Source organism: Haliotis cracherodii, unplaced genomic scaffold, assembly GCF_022045235.1.
Source record: "Haliotis cracherodii isolate W230 unplaced genomic scaffold, xgHalCrac1.p SCAF_10, whole genome shotgun sequence".
NCBI classification, from domain to species: domain Eukaryota; kingdom Metazoa; phylum Mollusca; class Gastropoda; order Lepetellida; family Haliotidae; genus Haliotis; species Haliotis cracherodii.
Window position 1 is genome coordinate 39,080,509 of NW_027266265.1, and position 23,089 is coordinate 39,103,597.

The 23,089-nt window shown below is 39.6% G+C and overlaps 1 protein-coding gene across 2 annotated transcripts in view; it reads right to left on the minus strand.

The window, feature by feature from the left end:
- Positions 1–11,431: 11,431 nt before the first annotated feature.
- Positions 11,432–23,089, minus strand: part of LOC139450448 (uncharacterized) — a 197,897-nt gene continuing 186,239 nt past the window's right edge. Inside the window, exons 6-7 of one of the 2 annotated variants that reach the window (XM_071232164.1) lie at positions 18,006–18,215; positions 11,432–12,266 (exon numbers count right to left, since the gene is read on the minus strand). In XM_071232164.1, the coding sequence (XP_071088265.1) occupies positions 11,989–12,266; positions 18,006–18,215 (488 nt within the window). In that variant the 3' untranslated portion in view covers positions 11,432–11,988. Of the gene's footprint in view, positions 12,267–17,990; positions 18,216–23,089 lie in introns of both variants that reach the window. The other variant, XM_071232157.1, reaches the window with a different exon arrangement.

Sequence of the window (23,089 nt, forward strand, 5' to 3'; positions counted from 1 at the left end):
CATGAAAGTGACAGTCGGAATGTGTTTTCTAATCATGCAACCACGAAATATTTAACACGGGGTACTCCGAACGACAGTTACGGGTTTTATGATTTTATCCATACAATCTAGGCCATCTATAAGCCATTCCAGAATGTTGTTAATTTAATTGAGAATACGTCAAAATATGTTTCGAGGCGTAGTCGCCAGTTTGAAACTAGTGTCGTAAAGCTCGAGAAAGCTGCCTTCTGATTGGCTAATGTCGATTTCTCGTCAGTCATTTCATTGGTCGGTCAAAATTCGCGAAAGGTCGTTCTGACGTGTACCGTAATGGGATGTCCTCAGATCTGAGATTGTTTGTCGTCACTGGATGGTTGTGTTAATTTGAGCCAAACACTGTCATAAAGTAAGTTGAAAGTACATAAGTGAGACGTGTGCTTGACATTTGCATCTGTCAGAGATGGAGTTTAGGGTCAACATGGCCTTGACATTCACGTCTGTCAGAGATGCAGTTTAGGGACAACATGGCCTTGACATTCACATCTGTCAGAGATGCAATTTTGGGTCAACATGGCCTTGACATTCACATCTGTCAGAGATGCAGTTTAGGGACAACATGGCCTTGACATTCACATCTGTCAAAGATGCAGTTTAGGGACAACATGGACTTCACATTTGCATCTGTCAGAGATGCAGTTTAGGGACAACAATGCCTTGACATTTGCATCTGTCATGAGACAGGATCAAATATGGCCCTCCGGAGAATGACAGCTGTTAAAAATGAGACAGGATCAAACATGATCATGACATCCTTATCTGCTAGATATGAGATTTACAGCTGTGACATGGGATAAGATAAAATATGGCCATGATATTGACAGCTGTTGAAGATGGCCATGATATTTACAGCTGTTGAAGATGGCCATGATATTGACCGCTGTTGAAGATGGCATTGATATTGACAGCTGTTGAAGATGGCCATGATATTTACAGCTGTTAGGGATGGTATAGGATTAAATATGTCCATGGGATTCACAGCTGTTAGCAATGTCATAATATCGTATATGACCATGGGATTCACAGCTGTTAGCAATGCCATAATATCGTATATGACCATGGGATTCACAGCTGTTAGCAATGCCATAATATCGTATATGACCATGAGATTAACAGCTGTTAGCAATGTCATAATATCATATATGACCATGGGACTCACAGCTGTTAGCAATGTCATAATATCGTATATGACCATGAGACTCACAGATGTTAGCAGTGCCATAATATCATATATGGCCATGGGATTCACAGCTGTTAGCAATGCCATAATATCGTATATGACCATGGGATTCACAGCTGTAGGTGATGTCATAATATCGTATATGACCATGGGATTCACAGCTGTTAGCAATGCCATAATATCGTATATGACCATGGGATTCACAGCTGTTAGCAATGTCATAATATCGTATATGACCATGGGACTCACAGCTGTTAGCAGTGCCATAATATCATATATGACCATGGGATTCACAGCTGTTAGCAATGCCATAATATCGTATATGACCATGGGATTCACAGCTGTAGGTGATGTCATAATATCATATATGACTATGGGATTCACAGCTGTTGGAGATGTCATCATAATATCGTATATGACCATGGGATTCACAGCTGTTAGCAATGCCATAATATCGTATATGACCATGGGATTCACAGCTGTTAGCAATGTCATAACATCGTATATGACCATGGGATTCACAGCTGTTAGCAATGCCATAATATCGTATATGACCATGGGATTCACAGCTGTTAGCAATGTCATAATATCGTATATGACCATGGGATTCACAGCTGTTAGCAATGCCATAATATCGTATAATACCATGGGATTCACAGCTGTTAGTGATGTCATAATATCATAATGACCATTTGACTCACAGCTGTTAGAGATGTCATAATATTGCACATGACCATGGGATTCACAGCTGTTGGAGATGAGACAGGATGAGCATCTAACTACTAATCTGTTACGACAGATATTGACATCATGCCGTCAGTGAGCTGTCACCCTGGCAGATGTTTTAATGCACAAAAGATTCGCTTGCATGGCTATTTTCTATTGAGATGATTCAGAGCTGAGTCAATGGAGTTCTCTATTAAACTCAGTATTGTTGTAGCACTGTGGTAACTGTCCCATACAATTTCTGCTGATTGAACAATAGGAGCAGAACAGGACCTTAGTCTAGTGTTTTCTTTCAATCATCAAAATAATTGCATTTAAGGAAAAGCAGTTTTACGTAATGGCATGCGACATGGCTGCTTGTCCATGGAATCAAGATTCCATTTAGAATGTGAGGTGTTGACCTCTCACAGTGTGACGGCCAAATCAATGATGACCTGTATGTTCACGGCCTTCTGGGAATATGCATCCAGCTTCAAATGTCATAATTAAATTGAGATAATTACAAAACCATCTTTTTCAAAGATGAGGATTTATGCAAGGAAAGCAAAACTTGTTTATCATGACATCTTGAAATATTAGAAATGTGACACAAGTAAACAGTTTTAGATGTTTATCAAGAGCCTTATTAACCCATTATTTTTGTATTCTTAAAAAAACATGGTTTGTTGTTAATTCCAACTAAATCTGGTCCAGACAAACCAGTGATTGACATTGTGAGTAACGCCCAACATTGTCAAGGTACAATGAGTGAGTGACTGAGTGAGTTGGGTTTAACGCCGCTTTTAACAGTATTCCAGTTATATCGTGGCATGTCAGCTTAATGTGGGAAGAAAGCCCGAAGTGATGCAGGTCTCAGACGTTTACCATTTCGATGAAACCCACGAGCACGGGACAAACTTAGAAACAGCATCGGGGCAAACTGGGATTCGAACCCACTATCATAGGTTTTTGGCGTGCCCAAGGGACACAACTCTGCACAGGGAATCGCGGCCAACCAAGTCACTGAGCCTAACCACCCAACAAGCACCAGTTCTAACCTTTGATCCCCCAAAGATGAGTCAGTGAGGTGGGTTTAATGCCGCCCTTTGAACACTATACCAGTTTTATCACGGCGTGTAGGATTAATGTGGGAGGAAAGCCCTATTACCGCTTTGGTGAAACCATCGAACATGGATAAGCTGACAAACCTAGAAACATAACCGGGGCGAACCGGGATTCGAACCCACCCACAACGTGACAGTATCTTATTATGGTGTATGTTAGAATACTTGCTGATGTCAACAGAAAAGCAAACAGATTATCTAATCCATGTTGAGTGTCCAAATTCCTTAGTGCTGGGCTGTTGTTACAAGACTGTCATAATGTGGTGCATTATTACCCAGACAGTTAAGGTTCAGATAAAATACATGAAAACTGGACACTGGTCATATTCAATTGGGACTAACTTCAGAGGCATAAAAAATATCCTAAAGCTAAAACATTAAATATATTCAGCAATCCATGTATATTAAGAAATATTTGAGAACTTTTTTACCCTCCTGCCCGACAGTCCGAGACGGTCTATTTTGCTGACGGATGTTCACTTTTGAAAAGTTTCACGCCCGATGGTGGGGCTATTATTGTATTACCTAAGCATTCTAGTTTTAATTCACTGTAAGAGGAAAAATAACTGTCAACATTAAACACACGATTCAGTCAGTTCCTCGTATGTTGATATCAAATGTCGGTACTCACACTATTCTTATGTTTTTCCTTTTGTTACTTTTGTTTGTAAGTCTAGAAGATTATTGCACATATATATATATATAGCGACATGCATGTACGTGTGTGTGTTTGTGTGGCTGCTAGTACTAGTCCGGACTGATGCCGATTTAGAGTGCTAGCTCACTGAGATACCATGCCACAGTTTAACATGAATACCCCACTCAGACACAGTATACTGACTCCGAGCCGACCAGTCCTTGTTTTAGTCCCTTAATGCCGAGCGCCAGACAGGGTAACAACAAGTACTATCTTTTAACGTCTTTTGGTATGACGCGGTCGGGGATCAAACCCCGGACCTTCCGCTCTCCGGGTGGACGCTCTACCACTAGACCACGGAGGCGCCAAGTGGTGTAGGTGTTGGCGGCTCATACTACCGAATACCCAGTTCAATTCCCAGCAAATGGGGAATGGGTTTCATCATCATATCTAAAACCTTGTCAGCGAGCCTTACCACCCGATCCCTTTAGTTGCCTCTTAGGACAAGCACTGTTGTCATCTAAACCAATTGCCAAAGCAAAGGAAAACACAGACATGGGGAATGGGTTTGTTTCATCATCATACCTAAAACCTTGGTTCTAATTGCCACATGGATCATGTATGAGATGCCAGTACTTGATGCCTTAAGCTATATATATAACATTCATTCATTTGCTCTCTGTTGTCATCTTGTTTGTTTGTTGTTTAACATCGCACTCAGCAATATTCCAGCTGTAGACGGTGGTCTGTTAATAATGTAGTCTGGACTAGACAATCCAGTGATTGACATCATGAGCATCAATCCAGGCAACTGGGATACGATGACATTATCAACCAAGTCAGCAAGCCTCACAACCCGATCCCGTTAGTCGCCTCTTAAGACAAGAACTGCCAAAGCAAAGGAAAACACAGACATGGATAAAATTGACATTTGATTTATTAACATTGAGAATGTGTTTCTGTACACATACAACAGAACAATAAATAGTATGCCAAGAGCTGGTGATTGTCCCTACTTGACCTGCACAGTGACCTCAGAGTGGACCATCCCACCCCACCAATTCACTCAGTCAACATCAATGATTATGCTTATGTTAACAGTTCATCTTCTTACTTGTGCCTGGCGATACATTTACAGTTGTTGAATTACAACCTTAGATTCAAAACATTCTGTCGATTGATAATAAGGTTTTCATTGAAAATTTTGTTTCTAAAATGAAGAGAAACAGGTATAATTTTTATCCCTGAATTCAAGAATGCTTGCCCTCTGTCCAGTAAAGGTATCCATCCGGTCAGTAGACATTTATTATTTTGATAGTTTGACCCTAATATGGATAAGTGCTGGAAACAAACATGGTTTATCCCAGAATATTACAGGAAAGATGTCACTGAAACTGATGTGTGCCAAGAAATACAATTTTATGTTTTCAAAAGTGAGGCGGGCATGGCTTCAAACATTGCCCACTAAAACTATTTCTGTGTTACCGCAGTGTTGCATAAATGAATGGTATTTGGGGCTCAATTTTTAAGTTCATCTCATTGTAACAAACCTAGAGCATGACGAGTCTGGTCCCTGTGTCGGCCATTGTGAAGCATATAACAGCTCTTGTTGGGAATAGTTGCCACGCATACAGCATCAACATCCTCAGTCAGGGCTCTGTATTTGGCAGTAGAGGCCCTGATGGAGGATTATGTAAGGCTAACTGGCACAGCAAATCATATTTTCTTATTTACCATCATATTCATTATGAATAAAATGATATCTGTTCATGTCCTTAATAAGTACTTATTTGTGGATCACTTGCAGTGAATTAACATGGCTGCTATATGACTAACAACTAAGCATATATCAATAGGCTTCACATGATCGGCATATGTTCTGCATGTGCCACGTAGGGAACTGCTGCACACTTTACAATGCAGCATGCACATCAACATGATTCAGTATAATTCAGTAATGATTCAACATGTATATATAAAAGCATTGCTTCATATGACTCTGTCAGACTTTCCTGACCAACACTAGTTGTATGGTGAATTGTACATAGAAGACATGGTGGTGGTGTAATCGGCAGTCTTAATTGGGGAACTAGTGAGTGTCGAAACATGAGAAACCATATCCTATCACAATAAACCATGGAGAATATGTAAAATTCAACTACTAAAAAACGTTAATTTTTATCATTTTATCTATACATGGTACAAAATTCACATCCCTGTTTAAAAAATGTTTTTGAGAATGATTTGTAACACTGATGGAAATTTTACACATAAAAAGGAATAATATTAATATTTCAACCAATAGACAAGAAACAAACAACGGGGTAGGCTAATGACAATATGAAATTTGCAGAGCACCAATATCACTATGAAGGAGAAGTGGCTGTGTACGAATACATCTGTTAAACTATGGTCACAAAAGTATATCCTTCAAAAATATATCCTATGATCATGCTACTTCATAATTACAAATTCTTCCTCTTTTCTTAATTTCCGAAAGAAAAATAATCAAATGGAAAAAATACATTATTTGATGCTTAATTCTGCATCTATTATTCAAAAGAGTTATTTTTAGAGGAAAATAAAACAACTATTCCAAAATCAATATGATGACTTCTTAGGTTTATTTATTAGTATTGATTTTATTTATTTCTTTGTGCTTATCAAGTCATCCTTAAGAATTGATACTTCTGCATAATATTGGCCTAGTAAATCTGTAACCCAAAAACAAAACCTGTCCTGACCTCATCACAGACCTTAAATAGTCCGTGGTTTGATGAGATGACGTTATATACATATCAGTAATGTGAGGGAGTTGTATGAAGGTCAACCAGGTCGTCCAAGGTCACCAACGTGAAGGGTACTATACATGTCACTTATTACATCTTTGGATCAAAATATGGCAAAAGATTGTGAGAAAACTCATATAAAATCTATAAAGCTAAACTTGTGGGACCTTGAAGAAATAAAATTAGTAAAGAACAATGAAACAAAAAACTAGAACATGATACATGGATTTCCCCAAAATGTGCTCAAGTATCATATCTGTTACCTGTTGTAGTACTGGCATAAAAATACTGAAAACTATGGGTCATTTTGTTTTAGTATTACCGAGGAACCAACCACTTCATTTCTGTGGGGTGGGGCCTTGATTAGTTTACAAAAATATCTATTTCCTCAGATTTTACTCCAAAAATGATATTGATCACTGGACATACTGATGTTCTGAAAACAAATTGACTCTTATAAAAATCCCTGCCGCCACCAACCCCCAGAATATTAAATGGTGGGTTTCTAAGAGTAATAACACAAATATGACTGCAGTGTAGATTTTCACACATATTAAACAAGGACGTTTGATACCTATGAACATGATTTTGATAATCCATTGAGTAAGTTTCATGGTGTGGAGAGCTGTTCCTGTTAAAGCTGTGCATCTGCTATTATGCAGTCAAAAGACTACAAAAGACTTGAAGGGTGATTGACTAAATAGGATGGGTTGCGTTGGGTCAGGCTGACTTCACATTGGAAGTTTCCAGTGGATGAATCTGGCGTAACGCAGCACTGAACCTCAGTTATATCACGGGACAGCAGCTTGGGAGGAAAGTCCGAAGTAATGCATGGGTATGGTGCTGACCAATCCAAGAATGATAATCAGTTTGAACCTGGAAAGTAGTTATACCACTGACTAAACTTAAGGACCTCCAGATTCTTTCATATTACTTTTGTTAATCTGTCATGCCAAGGGATGAAAGAGTTGGGTGGTCCTTTACTTATTTTGAGTAGTATATTTGAGCACCACTTACACAGTACATGAAGATGCTTCCAGAAATATCCTTACACCAGATCAATTACTTTTCCTGTTTATCATATTGACCAAATATTGTCATAGAGGAGGCAAAATTAAAAATAAAATGTATTTGGTAGAGGTTTATATCAGCGAATTTCTTTTAAACAATTTCTTGAAAAAGATTATTATAAAAAGCTAATTTTAAAAATAATATTTTCATACACAGTGTTAGCTTTTTATTTCTTAAATCTATCAAACAGAAATATTTTTTTATAGTATGGGATGACTGTTATGAGAAAGAACAGACAATACAATTAATGTACTATGCATATCATGGCCACATCATTGATGGACAGGACTTCATAGTGTCTGGACAAAGCTGCATTGTAAGTCCGGTTTGTGTAGGTCAGAAACAAGTCACATCAAGAACTGCCGCAAATTTGACAACCATTTCTAGAACTGTCAATCTGAAGTACTTGAGATGTATGTATTATTAATGCACAAGGACAAATGACAATCACTCCTTACCAGAAATGCAAATATGACTTAATTATAGATGGTCAGATCTGAATATAACAAGACAAAAACATGAAATAGCTGCTTGTCAACGCTTGACAAACACAATAACCACATACCATATCAGACATATTTAGTGCCCTTGGTGATGGTGAAATGGATTCAGTGGGACATTATAAACATGCAAAATACATGAATCTGACAACAGACTGTCATCTGCCAGTGTCGATTGTTTCATTACTGCTGTGATGATCTCAGAGATTTTCAATCAACACATGCATAATTCTTAAATGCCCAGAGGGACAGAACTAAAGCACAATATTATCCCCAGGTCTTCAAGGGGCTGATATATCCCTGCCCTCTGAAGAATAAATGATCGTTCCATTAAACTAATCTTTTACGGGGAAAACAAAAAGTGAAATGACACAAAAACTTACTTAACATGTAAAACTTCCACTATGATGAAAATAGTCCACTTTTCTGGGCACTAAATGCATCCAAAAAAGTAATTTCTGTCAAATATCTACACTGATTGATTTGTCGCAATTACCCTGAAGAGTATGTTGAGAGTCATACATGGATTTATAGCTGGCTACATACGGAAACAATCTCACTGTAAGAACCTTGCAGTGACACAAAGGTAGACATGCACAACCTTGCATTTGTGAAATGTTAATATGTAATATCATGTTTCAACATACTCATACAGATATCTATCTTGTAATTTGAAGTGTAAAGGCGGACGACAGATAAAGATCCTTCTGACAAAGCTTTTATCTTTTTGACATTCAGTTATATAATCTGAAACAAAACAAAAATTATGACAAAAATGTCTCCCATTTGATATTACTTCAGATCCATGTTATAAATGTGATGATAGAATAAATTAATTTCCAACAAAATATGTATTTCAAATTCAAACATTTGGATGACCGCCAAACCAGAAAATATTGATTTCTAATTTCCGATCATAGAATCTTCCTGAATTATTTAGACCAATTTTTTCATTTTCATTTTATTGTTTTGACATTAACATAAGAAGGTTAAAATCAAGTTCGAATAATAACATCAATTCAAACAAACCTTTCAAATCTAAATGGTTAATTGATATTTTCTATCAAGTGTATACTTAAATGCTAACACCTAAAAAGTGTCTTTTTTAACATGTAACAAGTGTAGAACAAAATACCAAGGGGAGACAATCCTTTTCCTTTCAGTTCAACAAACCATTGCTCCATGGGAAACTCACTGTCCCAGGCAATGCACATTTCGTGGAAGTCCAATAACACTCTGGAGTTAGTTCCCAAGCACATCAACCACTATGTGTAAAATGCCTCGTACTGGTGGGGATGGTCATAGATGAATGACTTCAGCAATAGACAGACAGGAGGTAGGAAGGCAGTGACAGGATCAGTCATTATAGTGATTGGCCCACAGAGGAACATTGTGATGGGTATATGACATGACTTCAAATCTTAATGATCCATGAATGATAAATATATGAGAGGCCATAGCTTTGTGATTGAGCCAAAGCTTCAGTCAAGTAGTTCCAAGTTCATAATCTTCTTCACATGATTGCAGAGCAAGCACACCAACACAGCTACACATACAGAAACTGCTAGTAACAACTGAATTAAGCCTTTAATTAATATCAAAATTGTGGCAAGATCTTTATCTTCAGTCAGTAATAATTATTATAGAATGCAGATATCTGGAACCATTTATGACTGCAGAGACAGACATCTTTCAGGCACTTTGATGTCCTAGCCCTTATGTTCCTTCACCCCTAATATTCCCAGGATGGACTCTTCCAATTATAGAAACTACTTAAACTTTCCTAAAAATATACTACAGGGTGAGTTCAGTCCAAGGGGTGTTGGCTTGATCTGATGTGCCTGATGGAAGCTGTCAATGATAGAAGTCAAGACTTGACATCCTGATGCTTAAAAAAAAAAATCCCATTCATGAGTAGTTTGTTTTCATGGAGATTCTCTGCCATGTTCTTCTGTCCACTGCAGAGGAATCGTGAAAGTACAAGCAAAGGTCTCCAAATCTACAGCCCTGTACAAATTGTCCTTCTTGTGACTAGCATCTGACATAACACTGAGCCAGTACTGGACAGACCCATGGTGTAACGAGTCTACCCCAGCTTTACTGTGTCTTCAGACACAATAGGACCTCTTTCTCAACATTCAGTCCCCAGTTTCAATGTTCTGAAAGCACAGCCTCAGCTTCAATGTTCTGGACCCACAGGCCCTGTTCTAAGTCCATGGGCTTGGCACAATGTTCTGATTTCTCAGCCTCAGAACTGGCGTTCTGTATCCAGAGACTCAACATCGATGTTCTAAGTCCATGGGCTTGGCACAATGTTCTGATTTCTCAGCCTCAGAACTGGCGTTCTGTATCCAGAGACTCAACATCGATGTTCTGAATCCATGGGCTTGGCACTGATGTTCTGATTCCACAGCCTCAGAACTGGCGTTCTGTATCCAGAGACTCAACATCGATGTTCTGAATACATGGGCTTGGCACGATGTTCTGATTCCACAAACTCAACATCGATGTTCTGAATCAACGGGCTTGTCATGATATTCTGATTCCACAGACTCAATATCGATGTTCTGAATCCATGGGCTTGGCAGGATGCTCTGATTTCTCAGCCTCAGAACTGGCGTTCTGTATCCAGAGACTCAACATCGATGTTCTAAGTCCATGGGCTTGGCACAATGTTCTGATTTCTCAGCCTCAGAACTGGCGTTCTGTATCCAGAGACTCAACATTGATGTTCTGAATCCATCGGCTTGGCACTGATGTTCTGATTCCACAGCCTCAGAACTGGCGTTCTGTATCCAGAGACTCAACATTGATGTTCTGAATACATGGGCTTGGTACGATGTTCTGATTCCACAAACTCAACATCGATGTTCTGAATCAATGGGCTTGTCATGATATTTTGATTCCACAGACTCAACATCGATGTTCTGAATCCATGGGCTTGGCAGGATGCTCTGATTTCTCAGCCTCAGAACTGGCGTTCTGTATCAAGAGACTCAACATCGATGTTCTGAATCCATGGGCTTGGCACAATGTTCTGATTCCACAAACTCAACATCGATGTTCTGAATCCATGGGCTTGGCACTGATGTTCTGATTCCACAGCCTCAGAACTGATGTTCTGTATCCACGGACTCAACATCGATGTTCTGAATCAACGGGCTTGTCATGATATTCTGATTCCACAGCCTCAGAACTGATGTTCTTTATCCAAGGACTCAACATCGATGTTCTGAATCAACAGGCTTGTCATGATATTCTGATTCCACAGCCTCAGAACTGATGTTCTTTATCCAAGGACTCAACATCGATGTTCTGAATCAACGGGCTTGTCATGATATTCTGATTCCACAGTCTCAACATCGATGTTCTGAATCCATGGGCTAGGCAGGATGTTCTGATTCCACAAACTCAACATCGATGTTCTGAATCCATGGGCTTGGCACAGATGTTCTTATTTCTCAGCCTCAGAACTGATGTTCTGTATCAAGAGACTCAACGTCGATGTTCTGAATCAACGGGCTTGTCACGATATTCTGACTCCACAGGCTCATCCTCAATGTTTATTATCCACAGGTTCAGCATCGATGTTCTGTACCAGCAGACACAGTTTTGAATCAATAGGCCAGCACCCATGTTCTGAATCCACAAAGACCATCCCCGAATTGCTACACAAAGGAATTAACTGTCTGCATGTTACCTCCTCTGCAGTGGTCATAAGTTCAGTGTCATGTCTGCTGTGTTGGAAATACATTGTAAGCCCTTGCCGCCTGAAACAGGGTTCCATGGTGCACTTGATCCAACTAGTCCACTATTGGTTGGTTGTTTATGCATCAGATTCAGGTAAGTCTGGTTCAAACTTCTCACGACTGGTCCAACAAATCCCAAGTCTGAAGTGATCACAATAGTCCCAGAAAATTATCCAGAAGTGAAATGAGGGGATTTACTAAAGATTGACAGGGAGTGAAACTTTTTCTGTTCCCTGGCTATACGTGACACTGGTACTGTTATTCGACCTGTTGGACTTGCCAGACTTGCTGCTGGTGGGCGTGTACGACCGGTGCTGGGACTGCTGGGAGGAATACTGACTTCCTTGGGGCGGGAACGGCTCTTTCGCATACGCTGAGTACACGGAGCCGTGGGGTGTTGGATAGACAGGCTGCATCGGGTAGTACCCTTGATGTGTGTAACCATGGTTACTGAACGGTCCGCCAGCTCGTGGACCTGAAAGACAATCATGATTAAAATTAGTTTATTCACAATAATAATCTATTTCCTATTTTGTCAATTAAGTAATCACAATCAACAGTCACAGAAAAGGTTGATTAGGAACTGAAATCCTCTTATGGGAGGGCTCATCTGGTATTGTCGCCACCATTATGCGACCACTGACACATATGAACTGATCTCAGTTTACTTAAGAATTGACTTCATTATTTTATGGAGGTATAAACATTGAAACTGGTGTGCATTCTTTGTAAATTCACATGTCCACTCTCTTATCAGCCAATAAGGAAACAGCAGCAGTGATAGAAATGGGCACTAGTCCTGTAGTCCTTGGCTAACTGCCCAATAGTTAAGGTATCATGAGGACTAGAAATCTGCCATTTTAAAGGGTTTGCTATACAGTAAACTTCCGGTACAACAAACTCGAAGGGGCCACTAATTTTAACTTGTTATAACCGTAGCTTGTTATAATCACATATACAGCAAATGACCCGGACCCAAAATTAAGTTTGTTAGAAACGTAGTTTACTGTTTGCTATCATTGTCTGGACTAGTGGAATAACAATGTTTCTCTAGCTGAAGTAATCACTAGTGGGCCTGTTTATTTCTTGTGGTTTATGGAAACCACCAATCCAAATCCAATCTTTCTTTCAAATGTGGCCCAGGGCACTCATAAAAATGTTTAGATGTGCCCTTCGGAGAACATTATTTTGATCCATCTTCAAACTTGGTAAATGTCACATCACTATCAGCCAGTTGGCCCTTCGTTTCATTGAAATTTTCATTTCAGTTTCAGAATCCCTAGGATCATATTGTGAATCGCACTGTCCATTCAGCATGTTCACCTGACCTCCAGGTTACTTTGCCCATGGAGATTCATCACTGGCTTCATATAATAAACATTGTTCCTTAAAGGGCAAGTTCACAAGGAAATGAACCTTTTTTTCTTGTACTTTTTCCACATTAAAAGTGTTAACATAGAAGTGTCATAGACAAAAATATAAAAACATCATATTTAATTAACATATTTTTTGCACTAAAACGATTTATATTTTTCACATTTACCAAGTGTTCTATTTCCATAACAAAAACACCATGGCTTATGTCCCTTGCAATATGACGTCATTGGTGCCAATTGATAAACATTATGACGTCATCATGCTTTGTTAGAGCCGCTTCACGTGGTGTAGGTATAGTTTTGTGATTCTAGCATCTCAGATGCCAGCCAGAATTGTGTTATGCTGAGTCACCACTGCGCCGGAGTGTGTCGTAGACCATGTTGTTTTACCGCAAACTGGTCCTTGATATCTTTTGCGTTGAGAATAGACAGGGACCCAGTTGAATTGGCACCAATTACGTCATAATCTAAGGGGGATAACTCAGGCCTATTTCCCTCGTAAAACGAAGGCCTCATAACGGCATATCACTTTCACACTATTGTGAGCTTCCTACTTTCACTGTGAAAAAAAAATGAGTGTATATTTTCAAACACAGATACTAACTAATTCTAAAATTGCGTTTTGTTTAGAAAAAGAAAGAAAGTGATTTTTGCGTGTATACTTCCCCTTTAACAAAATATGATTATAAGTGTGCCCTTCAGGCTACCTGCCATTACAATTATAACTTCCAGTGGCGCTGTAATACAAGGAATTTCAAACGCTGTAGTTCAAGATCATTTTATGTGAAATTTCTATGTAGTGACATTGGCAGCCATGAAACAAAAAAACTGAGTCCTACATGCATTTCTTATCATCCTGCCTTAAATGCCCAAAGGAATTGGACAAGCCTACCCTTTTGTTGAACATCTGGTATCATCACTGATAAAATGTCACTGAACCATTATCATTTTCACTGCTATTTTGCATATTTTTCCCCAAACGAGAGAGAACAGAGACTGGTTATTCTCTGGCGTCGACATTTCATATTTATTACTCATACTTGTAGAGTCTGCTTGATGTCAGTGGACTGTATTGCATCCATGTAATATTTAGTCAACGGAGCGTTGATGAACAATATGTCACGATCACAAAAAGCCATGTCAAGTATTACAACATATGCCACAGGACTTCCTAGGATGTAAAAAGGTTGTATTTCAGTGTAATTACCAAAGTGGAAGGCTGGTGGTGATGCTCAAAAGAAGCAGGGTCATTATAATTTACAGGCAGTTTCAACTGACTTGTCGCTCGCGAAGAATATTCTCAACCATTTCAATTCTTTCGTAATAAATTTATTTTAATTTTAAGAAAACAACTATATTCTGACATTAAATGCCATGATATAATCTCAGTCAGTACAACAACAACCTGAGTTTCTGCTCTCTTGGCTTTGTGGCGTCTGAGGAGCCATTAACATCTTTCAAACATGTCTTTTTTAATTTTTAGATTTAATGTGTTATTCTTACGCAATGAACAAGTTCTAACCAACTACGGCCTTACATGATCTCCTACAGTTGCAGCTCAATGGTTTCCGAGAAGATTCTTACAGAAAACAGATTTCTTCATGTCACTAACATGAGGACTTGCATCCCACTGCGTACCTACAGATCATACCAGAGTTTCAGATCCCTTAGCAATGTGATCGTAAGTAGATTACATAATATTTTTTACAATTTGATTTTTCTCTAATCTGACAATAACAGTAACGAAGATTTTCATGCCCATTGAGTTGTGTTGCACTCTGAAAAATATTATGCTTTCAAAATGGCTGTAGTACACTGGATGGTGATGGCGAACATCACGTTCAAGATTATTGAACAAAGAGGCTGCATGTACCAGTCCAAACTTATACAAGTTTCATAGTGCTAGCCTAGTTTAAAATGGATACCAAACTTTACTGACTCAATTTACTGACTCAAAGCTGACCAGTCCTAAATTTTGAATGCCAGGCAGTGTAACAACAAGTACCATCTGTTAACGTCTTTTGGGATGACATGGCTCTCTGATCATCTGGACCACAGAGGCCATCTGCAGTATGCTGGAAAGGACATTAGTGAGAACTAATCAATGGAGGGATATCCATCAGGGGCTAGGATATTGTTTTATTGTTCTTTTTATGATATTCTTTCAGATATACAACGGCGGCTGGGAAATAATCAAGTGTAAACCAAGGGTGAGTGAGTATTTTTTTGCATCACTTTTAGCTATATTCCAGCAATATCACAGCCCACAGAAATGAGCTTCAGATATTGTACCCATGTGGGAATTGAACCCGGGGCCTTCGGCATGGCGAGCGAACACTTGGAACATTTTACCTTCCCCCCTACACCAATAAAACCTGTGACTGAGAGCATGATCCATAATTCCCAGCAGGCTATGTTGACACATCATTAACTAGGTCATTAATGCAGTTCTCAGACTTTTTCCACTTTGACAAAACGGCACCACTTGAACTCGAAGACCAAATTAGTCGACAAGCATGAAGATAGAAGGAATGTTTTTAGTCAATAGAAAATACATACAAGATCTTATTCTCAAGCTTTTCTTTCATAGCAGTCATAACATAGCATCCATTGAAACAACCTTGAGTTATTATATGCAGAAAGATTGAGAAGAAATATACCTAACATAACCTGAAGCTTGTCATAAAACAACTCCACAAATGAGAGTGTGAATTACAGTGTTTCTTGTGACACTCAAGCCTCAGCATGCTGCAGCTATGAAATCCCAGCACGTTATCTAAGTCATGCGCAATTTTCCAAATGTAATATTTGTATTAGGTGTCATCATGTGATCGAGTTGGGAGATAAAGGGAATTGATCCTGGTTTTTGGCTACAGTGATGTAAGCCCAAGAGTACTGATACAACGACAAGTGTACAGTGGCAGGATAAGAGACCGCTTACTGCTTTCATGTTGTAAAACAAGCCAGCCAATCAGATGGAATCCATCAGAGTTTGTCATCGCCAAATAAACCTACATTCAACGTTCAGACACCTGAAACCTGCTTATCTTGGAAGTACCGAGTGGACCCTAGACTTCAAAGTGGAACGATCTGCCTTTTGATCTGGAGAGTTCATTTTGGCATTGTAGGGGTGATAACAGGGCATGGAATTGGGTGAGGTGTTCCAACTGTAGAGTATTGTTTGATGTTGGGATGCGGCAAATGGCCACTTCTAACCGTATCATCAACACTTTGTTTCCCCTTTGATCAGGAAGCCAAAGAGAGAAGTGCCACTGAGTCTCCATATCTGTACTTGGGAGTTATTTTGTGCCACTGAATCTCCATATCTGTACTTGGAAGTTAGTTTGGCAAAGGTTTGACAATTATAAGACAATTCATTAGAACAGTTTAACATGCAAACAAGCAGTAGCACTAAAATCTGTTCACAGTGCATTGTTTATCCTTGAGTGAGTGAGTGAGTGAGTGAGTGAGTGAGCGAGCGAGCGAGCTGTTTTACACTTCTTTTAGCAAAGATTCCAGGAGAGCGGACACCAGCAATGGCCTCAAAACAGTGTATACATGTGGGGGGTATTGAAACACTTTAACCACTCTGTAATTCTATAAAGCAAGAAATGTAACCATGTCATTTTTATAACGTTAATGCTTAAATCATGAATGCTGACAATGGTCTTGTTTAAACATCATACTAAATGCAGGGTTTTCTCTAGACCTGATGAGAGTATTCGACCCCAAGTCTACCGAAAATTTTGGCATAAAATCCCAAACTGAAATATAGTTCTAACTACTGTTATAACTTAGTATGGTGAATTGCATTTCACTGATAACAGGGTCAATATAGAGGAAGAGGCTTAACATTACTGCATTGGATGCATAGTTAAAATAAAAATAAAAAGTAGATAACTAAAACTATAAACTACAAAAAAAAATCAATTTACAACAAAATAAATTTTTTTCCCAATTTGCCTGTCAAGGGCACTTAGTAGAAATAACAGTGATCATACAAAACCATTGTCTCATTATGACAAAACATCCATTTAATTTCCCAGTTTGGTACATTGTGTGAAGCCCATTCTTGATGTCCTCCGATAATATAAATGAGAAACCATACGACAGTTTAACACCAGACACAATATACTGTCTGTCAGCTGTCCAGTCTTTGATTTATCCCCTTAATGCCGAGCACCAGGCAGGGAAACAACAAGTACCGTTTTTTTAAGTATGAATCGGTGGCCGGGGATGAAACACCTGACCTTCCAGACTCTGGGCAGAAGCTCTACCACGGACGCAGTCATACCAAAGAACCCCACTAGCAATGGTAATGATTCCAACACTCCATGGATCATATATCAGGGCAAATTTGAGATTCATCCCACAACGAAATCTTGGCACGGTCAGACCGCCTCCGTGGTCTAGTGGTAGAGCGTCCGCACGGAGAGCCGATGGTCCGAGGTTCGATCCCCGGCCGCGTCATACCAAAAGACGTTAAAAGATGGTACTTGTTGTTACCCTGTCTGGCGCTCGGCATTAGGGGCTAAAACAAGGACTGGTTGGCTCGGAGTCAGTATACTGTGTCTGAGTGGGGTATTCATGTTAAACTGCAGCATGGTATCTCAGTGAGCTAGCACTATAAATCGGCATCAGTCCGGACTAGTACAAGCATCCACACAAACACACACACGTGCATGCACGTCGCTATATAAGTGCAATAATCTTGGACGCGACGTTAAACCCGATTTCACCTCACCTCACGGTGAACATATTTATAATTGTGAAGCAACCCAGCATGACAAGCGGTAAGCTGAAGGGAAGAAGTTGATATTTACCGTCAGTGGCTATACCTTGGTAATTGGCTGGAGGCGCCCCATTGGCCACGACTGTTGTAGCTGTGGTCGTCACACCAGACGTGTCCTGTGGCTTCTTACAGAACGACTTGCGGCAACAGCACACCAGCGCAACGATGCAAGCGACGACGATAACGACGCTCCCTACAGTGATGGCAATGGATGCCGTAACACCTAGCGACAGGAAGCGGCTGATCAAACCAGTATCTGAAACGAGAAAATATACATCATTGTAGGGGATAACGGCTGGGATTAGACAAGATAATCAAACAGAATGGCCTAACAGCGAGCCCCAGCATTTGAGACTAAATACTAGTTCATGCCTTGTTTATTGAAGCCATCTATGCATGGGGAACAAATAAACAAGTAAAAGTATTGCCCTGAAACAAACAAACTGGGAAGGTTCAGAGAGTTGAGAATTGAATCAGCCTTACTGGAGGAATGGAGGCAGCTGTGCATTATGTAATTTCATCCCCACTTTTATAGCCTCAACAATGACACTGTTGATATTGCCATGAAGCAGCCATCCCATCTCAGAGGAAATTGCAGATATTCTTGGACGTTTGTTTACACGATATGTATAAGAAACAGGACTGAATCTGCCCTAATCTCATCTTGAACTGACAATGAAACTTTTTCACTAAGCCTTTCATCACAAAGTTTGAAGCCGTCGTCACCAGAAGAGGGGAATTATCTTTATCTAGAAGCGTAACCCTTGTTAAATTGTAATCAGCTCCCTCCCTATGGGCAGTTTACATCTTGCCTTTGTAGCCCAGTGTTTTACTATCAGTCCAATCAGCAGCCAACCCAACACCTTCACGGCAACACATCTCACTACACCACTCATGCTTTTTGCTCTAAAATCTCCGTTCTTAACATCAGGCTCAAACTGATTTCAATATCAAAAGAAGAAAAAATGGCCTGAAGGCAACAAATCATGTATTTTTTGCCGATATTTTGTAAGTGTTTACAGCTTATTTTCTGTGAAACATCTTCAATTTTTTAACCACGAGCTTTGTGGTATTATCAGACCTCGACACTGCCTGCAAGTTACATGGCGTAGCCACGCTTCTCATGCAGCCAAACTTTTTACAATCTTATCATTTACTTTGAAACTCAGAGCTTTTTGTCAAAAAAGAATCACTTGAAAGTCGATCACGAGATTTCATTTCAAAATGTCCCTATCGTCTTTCCACTAGCAACAAGCTACTTAAAAGAAATCCTCTACAGCACGCTTTCTGCACAGTGGCAAGACTGTACTCCCACAGGCTACATGTTGTACATGAGACGATGCTTCTTACCCATGATGCAACAGTTAATTATGATCTCGGCAACATGCTTTGATCCCATTGATACAGGGAGACAATACGTGCTGATGACAATCATAAATATATTTCATCTTCTCCCCATAATAAACCATCTTTAAACTTTGTCTCTTATCAAAGAGGGAAAATGTGATTAATGTTCTATAAAAGGATTAAGTGAACTGTCTTTGAGAAAAAAATAGCCTTCTATGTTATCTTTCATACAATGGCTGAATCTGAACTAAAAGATGGAGCTCAAGTCCTGCACTGGTCCTAATGAGGACATGAAACAGTTATGGATAAATAAAAGTGATAAAATCTTTTCCATATCATTAGAAAGCTCAATCAATTTCTTTACTGTTTGTAACAATGTTTTAGGCTACTTCCTGTTACTTCAGGTACGCGGTGAAATCATGTGTTCCTCCAACTTCTATCAGAGACCACGAGGCAGTAATAGTCCCAACATGGCTGGGGATGTGAAACAAGCATTCGTGACCAACTCGTGTTATTCCGGGACAAGCCGAATAGTGACTCGTGCCTCTCTCGTGGCCATTTTTGTGACTGGGCTCCGTCTATGTGCAAATGGGCATAGTTAAAAGAATTGTCAACTTGTTGCGTAATGATTCACGTACATTTCCCCAATATATCATATATATTCCTGATGCTTTTGAAAACACATCGGGACTTACATTATTATACAGTATAGTTGAACACATTTAAATGTATCTTGGGTATATTTTTAAATGCAAGAAATGTAAAATAAAAAAAATATTCCTGAGGGATTCTTTGACCTAAGTAATTGAAGTCATACGCCCATTCTGATTGGTTTGTCGCATTTCAGCACTTAACATTCATCGATAGGGGGACAAGTCTTCTAGTAAGTTACGGAAAGGGGCGAGTGGTGACGAATGGTGAAACAAGATCTCCAGGCCGGAAAAGCTCTTACAACTTACAACGTTCCCACTTCCGACTACAGCCAGTAATTCTTAAATCATTTCTGGAATGGTACACTAAGAGTAAGTTTCTCTAAAATTGACAACATGAATGTCTCAAGAAAAGTCTGATAAGTAAAGTAAGCCCCGGGCAGCAATGTCTGCAGGAAGTGGCTGAAAATCTTCCAATTTCAACGGGTTTAATTTGCAAGTCTGGCAGTCTGGCTGCAGGCAACTTGTGACTAATACCAGCAAGTAATGAAGGCAGATTGTAGCTCAATAGCAGGGTCAGATGGATGGTGTGAGGTACATGGACCGACATCAACAGTTCAGGTGGAATGGTAAGGTTGGTGTATGACACAGACAAGTGCCCCCGTGTGGCAGACGGCAGTTCCCGGGAGAAATCTCAGCCTATATCCCTTAATCCCTAGCCTACAGCAGTAGTCTATGTCATAATTCCGGTATATAACACACACTTACCTACAAGTTCCCCTACTTGTACCATATGAAAGTTTCGGTGTCTGAATCCTGCAACTTCAATAGCCACTAAAGACAAATCCTACTGAAACCTAACAAATGTGTGACCAAAGGAGCAGAAGGTGGGCATCTTCAAGTATAATCTACATAAATATTAGTTCAGTTTAGTTAGTACTAGTTCTCTTAATATTAGTTTTCATTATGCCCCAAGAGAATCTGACCAGTAAAGGCAAGACTACAGATTCACGATCCATAAATACATCTTATACACACATAATGACTAAAGTTTGAAACTGATTATACTAGTTCTCCGGATGATAGTTTTATTATGCCACAAAAGAATCTGACCAGTGAAAGAAAGACTAAAGATTCACGATCTAAAGATTCAACTTAAAAGCGAATATGACCTTTTGTCCTTAAATACGATAGTCTCAACGTGTTTCATAAGTCTTTATCTAGTGACTTGCCACCGAAAATAGAACAAAAACTACTTTCGGACAACTTTTAATGTATCCATAATTCCCTTGTATGTGTCTCGATGTACGACATATTGATCAGATAGCCAGATTCCATTATGTTTCTCCTCCACTACTACCGTGGGCATCTGCTATCGTGAAGAACACGTCTGGATCAGTTTAATGGAGAGGCAGGCGTTTGTATCTGTCTGTATGTGTTATTGATTGGTCGTTTCCCTCCAGCTATCCCATCATGCAGCTGGCCATGTATGTAGGGAGTAATTCAGCACACCTTTAATGAGAGCGTGATTACGTGGACATAATGGCCATGAATCTTCCCTGCCTCGAGAGGGGAGACAAGAGTTGAAGACAGGGAGAGCTCACAGCAAATTGGCTTGCTAGAGGCACCAGATTATAACTGTTTTTGATTACACTTGTGATAAGATACACCACAAAGGTCTTGGCTTCTTCAATACTCTGCTAATACAATTTTTCAGTTAATTACTTTCTAGTGCAAAGACCTGTCGACTCTTGGTCTATAAATACACAATCCAGCAGCACCCTTGACCTTCTATATGCTCAATTTACAGGCCTTGACCTGCAAGGGAGATAACTCCATGGGTCAAAATGTAATGCCTCCTTAACTCACCACAAAATCTACTAAATTCTGGAGCTGATGCCTGAGGTCTGGTATACCTAAAAATACAAGTGTTGATCTCGCAAAAAAGTTGCATGTATCCATTGGGTTCTTTTGTAGAACTTAATTTTATGTCCACAAACATGGGTATGGTGCCTACCATTTGTTTGTTTGTTTCCTAACGCCGCATTCAGCATTATTCCAGCTGTATGACGGTGGTATTTAAAAAATCGAGTCTTGACCAGACAATCCAGTGACTAACATCATGAGAATCGATCCACACAAGTGGGATGCGATGACATGCATCAACCAAGTCAGCAAGCCAGACCACCCGATTCCGTTAGTCGCCCCTTACGACAAGCATAGTCGCCTTTCACGGCAGGCATGGGTTGCTGAAGATGTATTCTACCCCGGATCTTCACGGGTCGAATGTGTGGAAGGTCATCAGGGACATGTATTGCTGAAGACCTACGGGTTGTATGGTGCTTACAAACCAAGAATCATATTCAAGGTAAATCTGGGATTCAAACCTTTGATCATAGAATTTGGGCATACAAGAGTAAGTCATAGGCAGGGAGCCAATCAATCAAGTCAAAGAATCTGTGATAATCAGAACTTTCCTCCAACGTGAATGACTGACTATATGAAGGATAATAAATAGAAAAAAATACATAAAATCTATTTTATGATTTTCTATGTGATGATTTATCAACAGGTTTCATTCAAAATTGTTTACCCTTGTCGGAATACACACAGAGGCGGGATAACAAAGGGGAGTGTTACATTCAATTCCATTTACTTTTGACCTGTTTCAGGCAGTGTGGCCTCGTCACTGCTGTCAGTCATCTGGGTGCCAGTAACTCTGCTATTTGCACAATTGCTTCCAACTAATACTGGTGTATGACCTCCAACTATCAGTGATAAAAAACGGAACCCTTTCCTGACAAAGATTACCAGATGACTGCGTGACTCCAGGGACACAGGGAGAATTGAGGAATAATAGAAAAGATATGATACCATTTAGAGAGTGAATTACTTTTTCAGAGGCCTAGTTACTTAATGAATAGAATGGACAAGGGTCGAGAGTCTTTTTTAAGTCAATTTGCAGATTGCTTGGCTGAGGTTGACCTCAGGTCCCCAGAGCTGTGCTGCTCTGAAACACGTCACATCCTCATGGGAACATGTCATACACTCTGGTCTCAGTTACACAAGAAGTTCCTAATTCATATCACAGTATCGTCCATTTGTTGTGATTCCACCTACAGTGAGTGAGTGA